The 19,583-nt window shown below is 40.9% G+C and overlaps 1 protein-coding gene across 2 annotated transcripts in view; it reads right to left on the bottom strand.

Annotated features, from left to right (window-relative positions):
- The window catches only part of Rasal2 (RAS protein activator like 2), a 293,856-nt gene extending 287,631 nt beyond the window's left edge, over positions 1 to 6,225 (bottom strand). Inside the window, exon 1 of one of the 2 annotated variants that reach the window (XM_038348684.2) lies at positions 5,945 to 6,225. In XM_038348684.2, the coding sequence (XP_038204612.1) occupies positions 5,945 to 6,146 (202 nt within the window). In that variant the 5' untranslated portion in view covers positions 6,147 to 6,225. The remainder of the gene's footprint in view (positions 1 to 5,944) is intronic. The other variant, XM_038348685.2, reaches the window with a different exon arrangement.
- Between the last annotated feature and the right edge of the window lie 13,358 nt (positions 6,226 to 19,583).

Raw genomic sequence — 19,583 nt, 5'->3', positions numbered from 1 at the left:
TATGGCAGCCCGTGCTACATAGTTCCAGGTCAACCTAAAATACAGGGTAGGACCCTGTCTCAACAACAACACACAGGACCACTCAATTTTAAGATGTGAAAAAGATCAAGGCAGTTCTTCCATGTGTTTATATAGCTTATGTTAGGAAAACTGTATAAGTCCTTCTTTCTAAATCTGTGATCTTAATCCACAAAACTCTGAAAACCTAGCTTTGTTGGTATCTTTTCTCACGGTAGTCTCTAACCTACATTAATGCAGTTATTTAAAGTCCTTAGAGAACTTAGTTTGATTGCAGAAATATTAACATGACTGATTCCTGACAATTTCTCTAAATGTCAGTAGAGATTTTATGTTATTGTGCATATGCTATATATTTTTTTCTAAAATCACTTTTTAATTCTAAAATGTCCAATAACTGAGGAAGAGATTACAGATATACAATGAGTCAATGAAAGACACAATTCTATGAAAATAAGGTAATGATGAATCAATGACAGAAATCAGAACTATACTGAGATAATAAAAAAACAAATTGTTCACTATTGTCTATGAACTGAACATCAATAGAACATACAATATGAGAAATTTTCTCTCAAGAAAAGGGAACTATTTGAATATAAAAGTACATAACATTTTCTTGGAAAGTCTCTAGAATGTGAAAAAAAGAACTCATTCTCTTTTTCTTACTATGTAGCCTGGACTGGCCTTCAACTCAAGATCGTCCTCCTCCTTTCCCAGTTCTGGGATTACAGATGTGTGCCACCATACACAGTTGGTAAAGAACTCTTAATACATATAAAATGAATTTGGAAGGGCTGAGAAGATGGTTCCGTGGGTTAAAACGGTTTTTCTACAGGCGTAAGGAACTGATTTCAAGGCCCCACCATTCATATAAAAGGCAGGCATGGCTATGCATGCCTGTGACGTCAGCACTGTAGGCAGAGACAGGTAGGTTTCTGAGTAATCACTGGCCAGCAGGTCTGTCAGCCTAGCAAAAACAGCTACATTTTGGCTCAGTGAGAGACACTGTCTCACAGTAACAAAGTTAGAAGCCCACATCCAGCTCTGGCCCCCATATGTTCACACATATACACATAAATAATTCAGATATCAACATTCAGAACCTAAGCCAGATTATAAATACTGGACTCAAGATTCTAAGAATTTCTAAAATATTATTACTCATTTCTACTAGTTCAAAAACAACATTAAGAAAATTAAAACACGTAAGTAATGTGAACATGTTTGGGGATGCAAATGATGCATATTCCCTTATCTTTCTTCTACCAGTCAATAATATAGCATGCCAAAAACTTTCGAACTTGATTAAACTTCACTCTGGTATACATTATTCCAAAACAGTTATACTGAAGTATATAAGAATGAGTGACTGAGGGCAGGGGAAGCAAAAAATAAGAGGGGGGATATAAAAAGAATTATTCACTAGTAATATCCAAAGTTAACTAAAAACATCCTATAAAAAGCTAGTGGGTGAACCACATATAATTCATAGTGAGCCAAAATGAAGCCAGGTGTTCTTTGAAAGCCTTAAATTCCAGCAGTCAGAAAACAAAGACAGGTAGATTTCTAAGGTTCTAGCCAGCCCGGTCTACAGAAAAAGTTCTAGGACATTAGAACTACAAAGAGAAAACCGATTTAAGGAAAGAAAGACAAATATAACATACTGGGCCACAGTGAAACAGCTTCCCAACTTGCTGCTCGTTATAACATCTTAAATAAATACCAAGTCTCTAGAAGTGCAAAAACTAGGCTTCATCTTTGACTCAATTCCTGAAACATATTAAATGTCATATACTACAACTATATAAGGCTTTCATCCCATCAGCTCGCAGGAGAAATGCTTACCAACTCCCACTGTCTATAGTTCCAGAAGTCCATGGTACTTAACGCAGTATAATTAATTTCCTTTTTCCTGTGTTTGCTGAACTAGTATCTACCAACTTTTAGAAACTTTCCAGCAGGTTCCTTTCACAATTAATAAAAAGAGAGATCTACACTAACTTAATGATAATGTTATTAATCATTTTATTAACTAAATATTTTAGATAAACCCTTATGGTAACATTAAATTTTAAAGTACAAGATTTCTTGTTCACTCTTGAATGTACTTGGTCTCTAACCCTCCGAGAATGATCAGTGCACAACTTGCAAAACGTGTTACACTGATGAGTGCACAGCACTACCACAGACAATTCTAGAGTAGCTTAAATCGTTCCCAGGGTATCTACTCTTGCTATCCATCCACTCACAGTAAAGTAGTTCGTTTTAATGTTCTCATTGTTTACCAGAAAGCATAGACAGTACGGCTGACTTTGCCGCTCCCGTTTCCTTTTGCTGGCCTGCTGAGCTTTTGCAGCCAATTGACTTTGCTTTGACGCTATAAATATCTGGGAAATGTTCTGCATTTGATGCTCTTGGATTCTGCATCCATATTTAGCTGTTTGTGGCATGTCTTTGTTTAAGCTACTCTACCACTCATAAACTCAATCAGGTTGAGCTCTAACATGGCAAAGTGAAGATGGACTGATACTCAACACCTCTTTACTATGAGGCAAAGCACCAATCTGCTAGACCTGATGACAATAAAGGAGGTGGCAAAGGAAGGATACAGACAAGACAGATTTCCCAGTGTCAAAATTTTATTGTCTTGACAGGACATGGGCACAATTATTGTAATACTGGAATGAAACATTTTACTCAAAGGACAGCATAAAGGTTTTCTCTTAGCTGTGTCTTAACAACTTGCATTTGTTTGTGCTTTAAATATAGATCCACCTACTACAAAGCTCTGAACATATTCCAAAGTAGTTTTCCAAATCATGGCAATACACAAAGCTCTGGATCAATCAAAGAGCCAAACCTGTTACCCACAAAGTAAAAACAGTGCCAGCCTTCAGATCTGTTAAATAAAATATTGCTCCTAAAAGTTTTGTGTAATATTCTTAGGAAGGGAGAAATATTTTTGTTTGTTTTTTTCAAAGAAAAGTCTTGAAGAGGGCGTGAGCTGCAGGCAGCAGCCAGCATCACTCAGTAATTCTCAGCAGTCTACCTTTAAAACTGTGTAGATCCCCACACTGTGTAAGCCAGACCTGAGCAGTACCCTACATCTACCTTCCTAACGTGTGACAACATCCTAAGCAGATACACATCTCGCTCTGACTTTCCTTCTTTCAATTCAGTTCACTTACCTTTTGATGAAAGGGCTCCCCAAGAGTCCTCCTGACAATGATGACTTTTAAAGCACTGAATTAAGAGCTTGCTCAGTGACTGGCTTCTGAAGTCAGGATGGAATTTGTAAGCCAAACAGTAGTTAAATAATGGGACCAACTAAACCAGATTCCACATTTGATGTACAAACTTAGAGCTAGGAGTTAAAACTATTTATCCAAAATTCGAGAACCAATCTGTGACAAAGCCAGAACTGCAAGCCAGGTTCTTAACCTCCAGTCATGGACTCTACATAAGGTTCCCAGTTCCTGGGGTTCTTTCAAATAGGTGGACCACAACGAAAAAAAATCTCAAATTATGTAGATCAAATACGACCCAAGAGAATCCGTTTTGAATACACAAAGCAGACAAGAAACATGAAAACAAACTAATATTTCTTAAATTTTTACTTTCCAGCTGGGCGTGGTGGCTCATGCCTTTAATTCAAGCTCTGGAAGTAGAGACAGGCGGATCTCAGTGAGTGTGAGACCAGCCTGGTCTATATGTCAAGTTCCAGGTCAACCAGGGATACACAGTGAGACCCTGTCTAAACAATAAATACGATTTTAAAAACTGTTATTCTGACTTCAGAGAATCATACAATAGACAATTTTAAAACAGTCAAACGTTGTTTAGTTTGGAATGTTTGTAGCCAACTACGAACAGCCAAAGCAGTGTCCAGGGTGAACTTCCTTAGAAGAAAAGCAGTGGTATTAAACAGTAAATAAATACAATTTTTAATTGACTGACAGAAATCATACATTTAAAAAGAGATGATGCAGTGGAAATTCTGCCACTTGACAAATGCTCCCTCTGAATGCCTTCTTGTGTATGAATGTGTGCACATGTAAGCCAACTACTCCAGATTTCACACTGCAGGCAGAAACCTGGAACCAGGGGTTAAAGCCCGATGTGTACAAAGTTAAGTGACAACCAAGCTGTAGCAAAATCAAAGAGAAAACCATCAGGTTCTCAGCCCTAGTTGTATGTTTCTAGGTGTAGATATGTATGGCGGGTGTGTTTATGTGTGTGCAAAAACATGCATGCAAGTCAAGTTCTAGAAAAGATTATCAAAACAACAGTATAAATCTATATGGGTTCCATGTGAAGGATGATATTTAAAATAATAGCTAGAATACCCAACTTTCTGAACACTCATTTTCATGTTCCTAAGAGTAACATGGTCCTATCTCTAACATCATAAATTAGCAAAATGTAACCACAATGAATCCTAATTTATATTCACTTTTAGACTCTCATCAACCTGTTATAAGTGATCAGCTAAACTGAACTTGCAGACAGGTGGACTATCAGGCACCAAAGCTTTTAATCTAATCTGAGAAGCATAAAGTGAGTAACTCTGCATCAGTTCCCACTCCTTTGCTTTAATTCTTACACACACACTCTCTCTCTCTTTCTCTCTCTCTCTCTCTCTCTCTCTCTCTTAGAAACATCAGCAAAAATACAAAGCAAAATACAGAAATTTCTAAGAACTAATCATAAGTTGCTGATTTTTTTTATTGTAAGGACCTTTCCAGAATATTTAATCCAATCCACTCACTTTCTAGATAAGGAATCTGAGGGGGAAAAAATGACCTAATCTGCTCTAAATTATTTAATAAGTTTAGTGACAGAACTGAGGCAAGAATTCAAATGTCTGAGAACTTTCTCACAGAGATAGACACAAAGTCTTGAAGTCAACCGAACCGTTCAAAGACAACTTGAAAACCATGCAAACGTTGGTCTTGAATTGTAAAGTGTAGAACCTATTTGGAAGTATGAAAGCAAAAAATAAATATAATATGCTGATCACTAACAGGCATAGATGCACATGTCTGCAGAATAGCATCTCAACACTGTACTTGATCCCAGATGCTCCATACTGGTCATCTTATATTCAGCCACATGAGCTAAGTGATAAACATCTTGCTATTTCAATATTTTGAAAAGCCGCAGCTACACTGTGAATGCAGATTACAAATCCTTGGGCTGTGAGTTTTCAAAACCAGCATGTTTAATGTTGCCACGGCCTTACCTTACAAGAAAACCATCATTCAGTTTTAATTTAAAAGGTGGTTACTAGGAATGCAGAAAGTTAAAGTTTTTAGTGTGTTCATCACTTTAAACCTGCTGAGTGGCAACCCGGTCGCTTTGCAATGAAAACCAGAAACAACAGTGCAATCTGAAACAATCTATGCACTCAGGATGAGCGGAGAGTAAGGTTCCAAGGAAAGCTGTAGATAAATCTACTGCTACCAAACCCTTGAATTTGTACCGGGGCCTGCTCTCTCGCGCTGTTTTGTTGTTTGTTTTCGTCCATTAGCTCATCTTCTACTAAGATTTTTCATATCTTCGTTCCCAGACTTGCTTCATTCAACAGGAAGGAAATGAAATCCCATTCACTTGGTGTGTGTCTTATTTCATCATACCTTCCTAAAGACTCAGAAGCAAGTGTCCTTAATTAATCACCGAAGAATAACGTCTAGACAGCTCAACTCCATAAACTTACTGTGGATATCTAAAGAGGTCCAAAGATCCTACTAAGTCACATACCCAGGCGCTATTTTGGATAAACTTGTCAAAAAAAAAAAACGCATTTCCTGAAACAAAAAGGGATGTGGGCAGCTGACCTAGGATAGATGGGGTCTAGGAATGTAATGGAGCCCAAGGCAAAAGAAACGCCGGGCTTTTAAGTCAGACGGCCTGTGATGCTTACCGTACACTCGGACCCAGCTCTGCTGCTGACACACCGACTCCAGAAGGATCCGATCCAGCATGCCACCGGCTACTGCCCCGCTGACTGGGACGACCGCGTCCAGATCCTCCGGGGGCAGCGGCGAGTCGGACTCCAGCCCCGAGAACATCTCCGGCCACGACAGCGCCTCCGCGGCTCCTCCGGACGACGGGGAGAGCTCCATGGTGTCCCGGGCGGGGGGGAGAGCAGGCGGCGGCGGGGCGGGCTCCCTGGCTGCGGTAAAGGGACGACGGCGCGGTCACCAGCACCGGAGCGGCGGCGGCGGGCGCGGACACCGCTCACCTCCTTCCCCGCCGCCCACCGCCCGAGGGCCGGGCGCCGCAGCCCACCTGCAAGCGGAGGGTGGGACCCGGGCCGGGAGGCGGGTCCCCAGCGTGGCCCCGAACGGAGGCGGGACCCGGCCTCAGGTGCGGGTCCGGGGCGGACGCGGTGCACCGGGGAGCGCGGGCTCGCCTCCCGCCCCCGCGTAGCCTTCCTCAGCGCGTCCGAGAACGGCCCGGGCTCGGACTGAGGATGGAGCGCGGCCAGGCAGGGCTGGGCTCGGGGGCGTCGCCGCCAGGGGGCCGACCCCTCTGACCGGCTCCCGCCGCCGCCGACAGCCTCGGTGGCAACAGAGCGCCGGCTCCCTCAGCCTGAGGGGCGCGCCCGGCCCGGCTTCTGTCCGCCTAGACTCGGCTCGCTTCTGCGGAACGCGCAGGCCGGCCCGCTAACTCTCAGGCCGCCACTCCGGCCGCTGCTCGGGCTCCGGCTCGCGCTCCTCTGTGAAACCACACAAGCCCGGCAGCCGCGGAGCTGGCGGCGGCGGCAGGCGGCATCCAGGGTGGATAGGCCGGAGCAATCGAGAGCCGAGCGCAGGGCCGCGTGTGCAACCCAGTAACCGAGCGGAGGAGGAACTGTCGCCGAAGACAGCAAAAATCGGGCACCGAGATACTCGTCGGGCCAGGCCCGCCTACTTTTCAAAGTGTGTCCCGCCCGCCCGCCTCTCGGTGCGGGATCCTCGAGTTGCTGCTGGAAGCAGAGACCGTGTGGGGAGGCGGAGAGAAAGTGGGGTGCGGGAAATTTAAAAAGATGGGAAAGGCGCTCCCCTTTTTTCTTAGCCCCTTTCCTGTTGATTTCTGGACCAACGCTCCTTTCTTCTTGGACGAAGAAATTGAAGACCCTGCTTTATTTAACAGTCGCCGTAGGGGAAACGCCATCGTTCTTCCTGAAGGAAGATCTGGCCCCGGATCTTGGATTCTGAGATCAGTGCGAGGTCCCCGCTTTGCGCCCTGTCCGCCCTGGAGCTGGATTTATCATCAGTTTAGAACAGCTTGGCTACGATGTGTGGTGTGGATGGATGGACGGGCCTCGCAAGTAATGAAATGCCCCCAAAGCCTCTCTTTTTTTGCCTTTGATCTTTTGCAATCTGTTGGCTTCTCTTTTCCTCTAACAGTATCACTTGTGTTTTTATTTTTGGCTTATTTGTAAACTATCTCCCTCTTTAATGTTGGCTTCATTTTTGTGCCCACCCAAGGCGGGATTCACCAGCCCAGGTTTCAGAGACTGTAGGCAAAATAATAGTAATAATTTTGAATAGAACATTAGCAACTTAAATTGTATTGGCACATCATAAATATTCAACAATTCATAAACGTGGCTACTTCGAACCGAGCAGACGTTTTCCATAATTAGTTGCTGCTTTTTAAAATAAATCTTTTCGGGGGAGGATTTTTGCTTTGTGTTTCACCAACCCCAGCCCTCATTTCTCTCTACTTTGAACAATAAGACCTCTAGAAGAGGTCAATCTAGTTTGGGCAGCCGGGTGTGTTGTTTTGGCTTTGTGGGAGTTAGAAGGTGCATTTTGTAATTTTCTCCTAATTCTTACATAGAGTAATAACATTTCGAAGCAAATGACCTTAGAGATCCTTTCATCCTGCCTCTTGTTTAACAGGTGCAAACAGGAGAGTCCAGGTTACCTGGCAAAGCGACCAACCCTGCAACAGGTACTTCTACAAACGCTCTATGATACTGATTTCTTCAACTTTGATCTCTGTGATTGGATTTGTTAATCTGTTGTTTGGCGATGTGGTGGAGTGATCCCTCCCAGTATGTAGAAACCCGCGTGCTTTTATCTGACTGTATAGCCAGATAAAATTCCAGACATATATTACTGAATTAGATGATGACCTGAAGTTAGACTGAGCTCAAGATGCCAAAGTGAAGTTTGTCCAGTTCCAAACTATTATACATTCTTTAGTAAATGAGTGGTGTTGAAGTGAAGAATTACAGGACCCAACACTAAACAAAGCTAGTGGGGTTGTTGTTGTTCTTGCTTGGGGGGTTTTGTTTGTTTGTTTTTGTTGTTGTTGTTGTTGGAGGGTTGTTTTTGTTTTCTTTTTCGAGACAGGGTTTTTCTTTGTAACAGCCCTGGCTGCCCTGGAGCTTGCTTTGTAGCCCATGCTGGCCTTGAACTCACAGGGATCTTCCTGCCACTGCCTTGTGAGTACTAGGATTAATGGTGTGCTCCACCATGCCCAGCTCATCGCCAGTGTGTAAAGGTCTTTGAGGGGACATTGCTCCTCTGCAGGAGAGGGAGGGAAGGCAGGCAAGGAAAGAGAGAAACCCCTCAGCATAGTGTTTTCATTTGTGTTAAATTATTGTTGATGTCTCAAAGAATAAGTGAATATGGGCATCAGACATACTAATTCGAGTATCTACTATATATATAGTATATATATATGTGGAATGTATTTACCCAAGCAATTATCCCTAAAGCAGCATTAGGAGTGGTACATAAAATTCAGAATTTTTTTTCAAAATGTGTTTTTGGTGTCATCAACCATGTTAAGAAAAAGGCTCTACCAAGCTCCCACTAATCCTGCTGTCTTCACACAGACCGGTAAGGGCCTGGTCCCTACTTCACTTTGGCATCTTGAGCTCAGTCTAACTTCAGGTCATCATCTAATTCAGTAATATATGTCTGGAATTTATCTGACGTCTCTAGCTTTAAAAGAAAATACTTTCAAAACATGAACAGTAAATAATTCTGTGACAGAAGCAGAATTTTAAAAATCATCATTAGCAAATGAGAAACAAATTGAAGTATGGAGTGATATTAAACAGTCTATCTGAAGATAACTAGATTAAATGCTAGCCTTCTGCAGGACAGGATGACATATGCTTATAATCCCTACTGGGAGGTAACGGCAGGAGGATCAGGAGTCAAGGTCACCCTTAGGAACAAATAGAAGTGGGGACCAGCCTGTCTACTTGAGACTCTGAACAAAATACAAATAAGAAACTTTTAGTAACCTAGTTTTTAAAATCTCATAATAAATCTGCATTCCTAAGGATTCTTGTTTTGCAGCAAGTGGAGTTGTTCTGACATTTCTAGAAAAGGTGTATTTTTGCAAGTGATTGTCATTTTAAAAAAATATAGAGAAACAAAAACAAGGAGTGATAAACCAGTTTGCATTGCTGCTTGAATTTGTGCCTGTGGCATCTCTGTGATATAATCCCAGGTTTTCAGAGGAAGACAGTTTCGGATGATAAAAATCTTAGTTTGCAGACAGACCTTTGTGAGATTCATTTCCTTACCGTGGCCTCCCATCCACCTGCTCTCTGTTGTAGACCTTTAGGGAGGGCCAGCAGCATGTGCATAGTCATTGGAACTCTTAGCCCCCAAATCAAATATGACAAGTAGGACAAGTAAGAACTGAAATTGAGAACCTGTGGACAGATGAGGGTTAAGGGGAGGACTGACCTAGTTGATGTTCTAAAAGTCAAAATCGAGGAACAGTTTGAGGTTTCTAAAGCACGAAGAGGTCAATGGTTGGAAGTACGTATGACTAATCTTAAGGCGAGATGAGGATTTGAACCTTGGCTGTCTCAGCTTCAAGGCTATGTTGTGCTTGTGTGTCTTCTCCATCCATTTGTTGGAAAATGGACATACCTCAGGAGGTCCCTCATTTTTTGTATACAATGTAAGTGCCCTCCCCCTTTCTCTCAACAAATAATCCCATTAAGCAGGAAGCCAACTTTCCAGCTGTGTCATGTCTGCACTGCCTTCCAGTATTCCCTTTCTTCTTGAGCATAGAGACCTCGCACCTTTCTGATTGCATTCTAGATGTCAGTCATAGGGAGAGTTTTCAGCCTTCCCCTCTGTCTCCGATTCCCTGATAATCCAAGCACTTGTCTAAGTGTAAGATGAATAATGTTGAGTTCGGGGTACCCATCACTACTCCGTCTGTAGTGCTTAGGTCCAGTCAGGACTTTAGAAGTGTTGAATACATCCACCAAGATGGCATTTCCTGAATGCTTCACAAATAATCTCTTCCTGTTCCCCCTTTCCTCACCCAAACAGCCTTCCCATCTCTTAATTCATTAAAAAGGAACTAGTACATTCTACTTCAGACTTACAAAACTAGTCATCTGACACCCTCGAAACCTCAGACCTGATTTAGCTATCCTCTTTCCCTGGGGACTCTCCACTTACAGTTTTATCTTACCTTCCTTGGAGGTGAATTATCATAAAGCATAGCTCAGATCAGATCACAGAAAGCTAACTTTTAAAGTCCCTTGTTGCCTACAGAAAAGAAAAACGCAGAACCATCCTGAGCTTAAAAGGACTGCTCAAATGTGGTCCCAAAACTATCAATGGGACCTTCCTCCCTCTTTGCATCCAACCAGCATGGCTCACTCCCCAAAACACCAAGCTCTTTTCTTACTCTTACCTTCAGGAACACAACCCCATCAAATACTACTGGTTTCTATCAAGTCCTTCTTTATTCTTCAAGCTGGCGATGACCTCAGCTTCCCCTGAGTTTCCCATACCATTTGTTCCTGTTTCACTTCTGGGATCAATCACAATAAATAAGATGGTATAGTCCGTGTCTGTATCCACATAAGAGGTTATAAATATCATGAAGGCAGAGACTGAGTTATACATGTTTATTCTCCCACAATGTCTTTCTCCTATCAAACTTCCATTAACACCAGAAACCAGAAAACAAGGAACCTAGATTAAGAGACAATGAAAACTTTGTTTTGTTTCTTAGACATGTGGGACTGCAAAAGACATTAAAAACCAGGTTGATGAGTGCCAGTCATTCCATTCGTTTTCCTGTCCCTGCCCCTCCTCAGTTGAAAAATAAGCATACCTGGCTAAGTATGGTGGTGAATGCTACTGAGAGACAGCCTGAGCAGTACAGTGAGGTCCCCTCTCGAAAGGAATTAGAATAAACACATCTGGACCCTGCAAAATGACTAGACTCACCCAAGGTCATATAGCTAGAGACACAGGAAGAAGTCAAGTTTGCATGTTCCGAACCTTCAACCCATCCAGTCCAAAAGCTTAATTGCTTCTTACCCTCTTCTTCCCCCTCTAAATGGTTACTTTTCTTATTAAAGGTTTCTTGGTAAAGCAACTTTATTTCTCTACATATTATTGGAAACTTTAAGCATTTGTGCCACATTCCTGAACCCCACATATAATTTTAGGCAAAATTATGCTTTTTTTTTTTTTTAACCAAAGGACCAAACAAGACATCAGAGAAACATCTGGTCTGATTCATCAGGGCAACAGCAACAGTTCCTATTTATACATGAGCACAGCCCTATCTTTGTAGCTCTCAGCTGTTTGCTCATTGCCTCAGTATGTTCCCCTTTTCAACCTTGTCTGTCCCTCATCAAGAATAGCATCCTGCATCCTGGGTTATAAGCAGAACCTAACATAATTAAAAGAAAAATATTCCTAAAAATAATTCCTTAAAGGGGTCTGAGTTTTAAAAAGAAAACTTTGTCTACTTTCTCAATCCCTTTGTCCTAGAGTGTGGGATGGCAAGTCTCAAGTGTCACGTAGCTACCACTCATCCCTCTGCATTCTTGGTAGGAAAGAATGTATGAAAACCAAAGCTGAGCTGGAAGTTATGTTTGGAAGCGGATTGGGGTAAAGAGAGCAATGTTAAGTAGGGGAAGCTAGGGCCTCACAGCAACATTTGATGATGATGATTAGAAAAAATAGAAGCTACGTGATCTTAGTAGGAATGACGTGCGAAAGGGGTTGGAAGGAAGAAAGCCAGGATACCCTTTGTACATAAACCCATGTGCCCTAAGAGAAAGCCACTACTTGTAGCAACTACTGACAGTGCTATTTGGAAAAACCATGGAACTTGCCAGAGACAAACAGCTCTCCACCCAGCTACTTCTTTCTTGGCAGAAACTCCTTTCAGAATTATGACTCACCTCAGCATTCCACACTAGGAATTCAAAAAGATAAAAACAGAGAGAAACCAACAAATGGCCTCTGACATCAGGGTCTAATTAAAATCTCTTAAGATCTTAGGCACTGAAAATAATAAGGTGCCCAATTCCACCCTGTATAATTTAAAAATACATTGCAAAAGTGTTGGAAAGCAACGAAGTTATGATTCTCCCACCCCAGAGACTACAACGCAGATCTGCTCCAGAAACAGCAATACAAAAATCTTACATTTTTGTGGGTTTGTTTGTTGGTGGGGTGTTTTGGATTGATTGTTGTTGTTGTTGTTGTTTTGTATACTTTTATACAACTCTGCTGACTGGTACAACTCTGCTTGGAATACAGAGTGACAACATCTATTAAGCTACACAATGTAAAATTGGGCTCATATTTAGTAACTTAGTTTCTATGTTATTATAGTAACTACAGATACCAAGTTATTTCACCCTAACCGAACAAAATGATTTCTTCTGTAGCCTTATAGTTCTAATGGGGAAAAAAAATGAAGTTAAAAAGTCAAAACCCAGCGACCCTAAATGAGAGATTTTTAAAAATACAATTCCATTGTCCTATTGGTACCCTGAGAACAATATCATAAAAACTGGCCAATATGTGTAGTTTATATTGATCCTACCTTCCTTTTGTCTCTTTTAGAATGGTATCAAGATATCAGTTATAAGCCTAGAAAGTTTTTGGTCTTTGGTCTCAGAAAGACATCCTCAGTAGCACAAGACTGAAGTCTAGGCGCAAGTGGTCAGAATTGGAAATTGAGGCTACTAAGATGTTATGGCAAGATAGACGGTGTAGACTAGGAAACAGCAAGGAACTGAAGCAAATTGGAGTAGTCCACAAGGGTAAAGGAGGGTCCACAGATTTTAGTAAGGAAATGCATTGACACCAACTTCCTAGGATGGTGCTGCTATAGATTCAAGCTCAATCAAACATTTAGAAGCCCCACCAATCCTTTAGCTCTCATTGATGATTCCTGTCCCATTTTCCCCAGGGAAATATACCTCATTTATACCTCTGTCTTTCTAGACCTAATCAAATCTCATCTTTAACAAATGTTTTCTGCCCCCTACTTCTAGAAGAAAAACTGAAGTTACCAAACAAGAACTCCTTTGGTATCCCCCATACCACTCCCATCTTTTGCACCTTTTTTTCAAAGGCTAGGTCTTCCTACTTCTTTCGAGTTTTAAAAAATTATTTTCTCTTACTTGTGCTTTCAATAATGGCTCCTTTGAATTCATGTGTCCATGTCTTCCATCTTATCAAAAAACTTTGGGACCAATGCAGTCTACAGATGCTCAAAAGTGTTCTTGAAATGAACCCAGAACACTAGCTAGCTGGCTGGCTGACTGGAATGGATGGATGGGTGGATGGATGGATGGATGGATTGGGTGGTGGGTGGGTGGGTGGGTGGGTAGATATGGGTAAATAAGTATACTTAACAAACCAATTAAAACCAAATGCTATTTGGAGAATAAGTTGTAGGTACATAGGTATTCACAATATAATCCTTTTATCTTTTCTTTCTGTTTAAATTATTGTAATAGCTCTTCAGGATCAAGCCTAGGTTCTCTCACCAACATGGATAAAAGCACCAAGAGCGTCTGGATCATTGTAGAGCCTCTCTCCAGAAGAAGCTGACAAAATTGAAACCAACCAGCACACCAGGATCCTCGTTTCTTCTGTGGCAAGACCAAGATAATGATGTGGGCCACAGTCATCTGGCACTTGCGGTTCCTTCAAGAAAACAGTGACTGGCGGGTCCTAGACCTTCACCACCACCTCGGCCTCTCACAGTCAAATCAGCCATCAGAATACTGAAGGAACTGAGGAGACCAGTAGAAGGTGCCACCATTTGAGCAGCCATGGCCTACAATAAATGAGTTAACTCATAACAAAAGCAAAATAAAGAGTGTTAAGTAATCTTCTGGCCCAGTATCTTCCTGAAGACACCATCAATCTCTCTTTTCTTTTTTCTGTCTGAACTTTTAGTAGACAAAGAAAACGCTTTGTCTCCACTACCTTCTGGAACTCTTTTCCTTCAGATATGTAAAAAAAGAAATTAGGCATTTAAAAATAAAATTGAAATACCCTTAATACTCCAACCAATCCCTTTCTCTTCTAGCTTCCAAGATGTTGTTGCTTTTCTAATGTTAGGATATGTTTCTTCCACACATGTGTGCATGCAAATCCTTTGATGATTTTTTTTTCCTATTGAATTTTTTACTTGTGTCTTTTCTAAAATTTACCCGCATGCATATAAAACATGTCCTGGAACTTGTACCTTTGTGTGCGGTGCTGTCAAGGTCTGTCAGTGTTGTTACTTGGGGACCTAGTCCACTGATTTAAACTGCCATGGAGGGCTGGAGAGATAGCTCAGAGGTTAAGAGCACTGGCTGTTCTTCTGGAGGTCCTGAGTTCAATTCCCAGCAACCACATGGTGGCTCACAACCATCTGTACTGAGATCTGGCGCCCTCCTCTGGTGTGCGGGGCATACATCGAGGCAGAATGTTGTATACATAATAAATAAATCTTTAAAAAAAATAAAAAAATAAATAAACTGCCATGGAGTTGTTCTATCGTAGGAGAATCCACAAGTCACTTGCACAGTCTACTACTGAGTTCCCACTTTGTGTCACAACAATAAAGAAGCATAGTTAAGGCATTTCTCATTGTTTATAGATTTACATTTTTAAACATATGTCTCAATACTGAATTGGCATATTGTACAGTTTACATATAGTCAATGCCACAAAATGCCGGGGAGTTTCTTTCCAGCGTGGCAGTCTCAACTTAACAGGTGCTGAGTTTCTTCACATCCTGCCGGAGTTTAGCATTGTCAGGTTTTTTCAATTATTTGGAATTTTCAAGAATACACATAAAAAGCAATCAAACTTAAAGATTTACATTTTTTTTCCTTTTGATGTGCTATCATCAATTCAGTATTTACCTGTTTCAATCGTTCATGTTCTTTGCTGGTTTTTTTTTTTTCCAACTGCAATTTTGTTTTTGTCTGTGATCTGTAAGTTTCCCCTGCATACTGACTGTGGCCTAATCTGATGTTTCTCAGTCTGTTGTTTTATTAGCAGTAGTAATTGTACAAACTAATACATTTTATTATATTTTTATGAATGTATGTAATATATTTTTATTACGGTCACTCTCCTCTTTTTTATTGTTGTTCATTTCTTCTGTCTCCTTTTATATCTCTTAAAAATATATATATTATATATAATATATAGATATATAATATATACATATATTCTGCATATAATAGTCTCCAGTTCTATCAGTTTTCTTTCAAACCAATTCTGTTCTATTTTGCTAAAATACTGTGTGTCTGTGTGTGTGCCTGTGTGTTTTATACACCCTTCTATTGATGACCATCTAGGCCAGTTCTATATCTACTAATCAACATGGTGTGCCAAGTATCTCTGGTGCGCTAGCTTAGATTCCACCATAGTGTATAACATCCCACACACACGCATGCCACACCCTCAGCACTTACTGTTTTTCTTTTGGAAATTTGTAAAATTTACGCTTATTTTTGTGAGGTAAAGGTATGTGCATGCTGTGGTTTCCAGAAGTACCATGGTGCAAGTATGGAGGTCAGAGGACAACTTGTAGCAATTCTTCATTTGCTAGGGGCCAGTGCCTTTACCTGCTGAGACGTCTCACAGGCTCTATTGTTTTTCTTTTTTGTTTTTTATTCTGTTTTGTTTGGGGAATATTGTTATTTGTTTGTTTTGCTTTGTTAGTTTTGTTTTGTTTGTTGTTTTTTTTGAGACAGGGTTTCTCTGTAGTTTTGGTACCTGTCCTGGAACTAGCTTAGGTAGACCAGCTGGCCTCCAGCTCACAGAGATCAGCCTGCCTCTGCTTCCCGAGTGCTGGGATTAAAGGCCTGTGCCACCACTGCCCGGCTTTGTTTATTTATTTTTTGAGACGGGGTTTGCTCTGTGTAGTCCTGACTATCTTGGAACTCGATCTCTAGTCGGAGGCTTGACCTTGAACTCAGAGATCTGCCTGTCTCTGTTTCCTAGGTGCTGGGATTAAAAACGTGTCACCACTGCCCAGTGAGTTCATTTTTTATTATATTTTTAATTAAAAATTTCTACCTCCTCTCATCCTCCCACTACTCTCCCCCTCCCCCCAGTGAGTTCATTTCTTAGTGGAGATTTTCTTATATTTCTTTCAGCTTATTGAATGCAAATATTTTTCCTTGGTCTTTTAACATTATGGTAATTTAAACAGAAACTTACAACTTTGTTTTTTTTTTATGTTTAAGTTCCTATACATTAAAAAAATGGTTTCCTCTTCCAAAGTCATATACAAACAGATGTATTCTCCCCGTTATCTTCTAAAAGCTTTATTCTAATTTTCACTTTAATTCAAACTTGTTCTGGGCATGTGCGTGAGGGGTGTTTTCAGTGAGGTTAAAACTGAGGTGCCTACACCAAATATGGGTGGCATCATTCTATGGCATGAGAACACAGACTGAAGGCAAAAGGAGCAAGCCAACAGAACACCAGCATACCTCTCTCTCTCTCTCTCTCTCTCTCTCTCTCTCTCTCTCTCTCTCTCTCTCTCTCTGCAATATCACCAGCCGCCAACACAGCTCCTATTGTAGCCATGCCCTCCCTGCCATGACAGACTGTACCTTCCCACTGTGAGCCGAAACAAACTTGCCTTCCCTTTCATTGCTTTTGTTAGGTATTTGTCAGAGCAAAGAGGAAAGTAGCCAAATCTATTTATAGCAGGAGAATCTTGTCTTCTCAACAAACAGCTAACTAAACTACTGAACTACAACCATTTGTAGCAAATCCCACCTCCCCTCCACTACTTTACAAACCAATTGTCTGCACCAAGATTGTTCACGTTCATCTAGACCACTTATCCATATCAAATCGCTTCAATTCCTCCTTACTCCTTTTCAAAGCACTTTAAAAGTCAACTGATCCAACTTTTTACAAATAAATTCACAGCAAGGTGGTGTGCAAAGTTCAATTTATATTTTAATTAGGGAAGATTACCTCCTCTTTAATATTCTCTTTATTCATGAATGTGGTATATATCTTTGTTAAATTCATAAATCATGTCTTATTGTATATATACTACATGTTGTGGAGATGTTTCACTCTTTTGGCTTTTTTGGGGGGACCCCACCACCCCAGTTCCCAAAATAAATCATCCACAGAGGCTCATTCTTGGTTCTGAATTGCCTGGCCTTAGCATGGCTTCTTTATTGTCATCTTTACTTTACGTTATCCCACCTCCCCTTTTCTCTCTGGGCTTTTATCTTTTCTTACTTCTGTATATCTTATTTTCATTCCTACTCCATGGCTGACTGTGTGGCTGGGTGGTCGGTCCCTGACGTCCTTCTCTTCTTGTTCTCTTCCCTCATCCTCCTTTCTCCTTCTATTTATTCTCTGCCTGGCAAGCCCACCTATTCTTGCTCCTGCCTCATTCAGCTCTTCTTAGACAGGTGTTTTAGACAGGCAAAGTATCACAGCTTCACAGGGTTAAACAAATGCAGCATAAACAAAAGTAACACACCTTAAAATGATATTCCCAACATTTATGTGTATGTGTGTTCATTTTTTTTACTACATTTATTTCTTGGTACATTATTGCTTTTGTTATAAGTAGATGGTGTTAATATATTTCAAATTGGTCACTGCAGGTTGTGCTGAAATTATTAATTTTTGAATATTTTTGGGTCCATCGACTTTGAAAAACTCTTATATAAGTATTGATATATCTCAAAGAATTGTCTCAAATATATAGAGAAATTTATATTGTTTGCATAGAATTTTTTTTTTCTGTTCCTTAGTTTCAATGCCTGTACATTTTGTTTATTGTCTTACTGCACTGGTCAGGAATTCTAGAGCTATATTGAAGATCTGTATCTCATTCCTCGCTCTGAACAGAAAGTGTTTCTTATTTTGCAAGATTTGCTTCTGGCTTTTAAATATATTCAGAATGATCTGCTATATTTCTAATTTTCTAAGAAACATACTCTAAAATCAAAAGATGAGCATTAAATATTACTGGGTTTTTCCCCTATAGTTGCTGAGATAATCACTTAATTTCTCTTTTAATTTGATGTCAGTGAATGACATTAATAGACTTCAAATATAAAATAGCATTCACTTCTTGTGATGGCGCCCAACATGGGGCTCGAACCCACGACCCTGAGATTAGAGTCTCATGCTCTACCAACTGAAATAGGGTTGGTACCGGGTGGGATAGAAACCCCAACAAGCCGGCTCCTCGTGTTACAAAATGGCACCCACATGGATAACTGCATCCACAGAAAGCCTGAGAAAGCTTGGGGGAGAATAGAGTAAAGCATGTTTTCTTGGTAGTAGCAATTTCTCACGTCTTCTCTGCTTGCTAAAGGCAAGCAAGCACTCTCATCTAAGAGAGGCTTCCTGACTCAGCTTTAGCTGCAAAACCCTGCAGCTCTTTTAAGGAGTCCTGCCACAAAACACTTAAACAGTGTTGATGAAAAGCTGAATGCATGCTTTTCGGTTTTCAGCCATAGCAGGAAAAAAGCTGCACCGTTTTAAAATGCCGGTTTTCTGGATAGTCCTGCCAGGGCAAACTCTGACTCTTTCAGGCAGGCAGTCCGAATGAGTGTGGTCTGTGAGCAGAATGCTGCAGCTTGCTTGCTGGCAGGGACCTTGAAACACTGTAGAGTTGTGGCAATGAACACAGCTCTGGCTGGTACCTCAGCACAAGGCTGGAAATCGCAGAAAGCTAAGGAATGGGCTGGATCTAGCTGTCAAAGCCATGGCTTTAATTCTACCCATAATGCTCAGTAATTTAAAGGCTCATGTGGTCAGAAAAAGAGAGATATATAGTAAAGAGAGATTCAAAGATGAAAACCTAAATGTTTTACAGTGTGTTAAAATATATGTGGGCTAAAGGTTAAAGTTTTTAAAGTAAAGAGAGAGAGAGAGAGAGAGAGCGTAGTTGGGTGTGGTGGTACATACCTTTAATTCCAACACTTGGAAGGCAGAGGTAGATTGACCTCTGTGACTTCAAGGTGTGGTAGAACACACCTTTAATCTGAATGCCTGGGAGGCAGAGGCAGATAGACCTCTGTGACTTCAAGGTGTGGTAGCACACACCTTTAATCCCAGCACTTGGGAGGCAGAGACTGGAGGATCTCTATGAGTTCAAGGACAGCCTGGTCTACAGAATTATTCCAGGACAAAGATATACAGAGAACCTGTCTCAAAAAGTAAAAATAAAAATAAAAGAAATAGAGGTTAAAATAAAGCCACGTAAAGATGAAAAATCCACAGAGAATCTTGATACTCTATGTAATTATGCTCTCTTTGAATTGT

Source organism: Arvicola amphibius, chromosome 12, assembly GCF_903992535.2.
Source record: "Arvicola amphibius chromosome 12, mArvAmp1.2, whole genome shotgun sequence".
In the NCBI taxonomy this organism is placed as follows: Eukaryota; Metazoa; Chordata; class Mammalia; order Rodentia; family Cricetidae; genus Arvicola; species Arvicola amphibius.
This window is presented reverse-complemented; position numbering and strand designations above follow the sequence as displayed.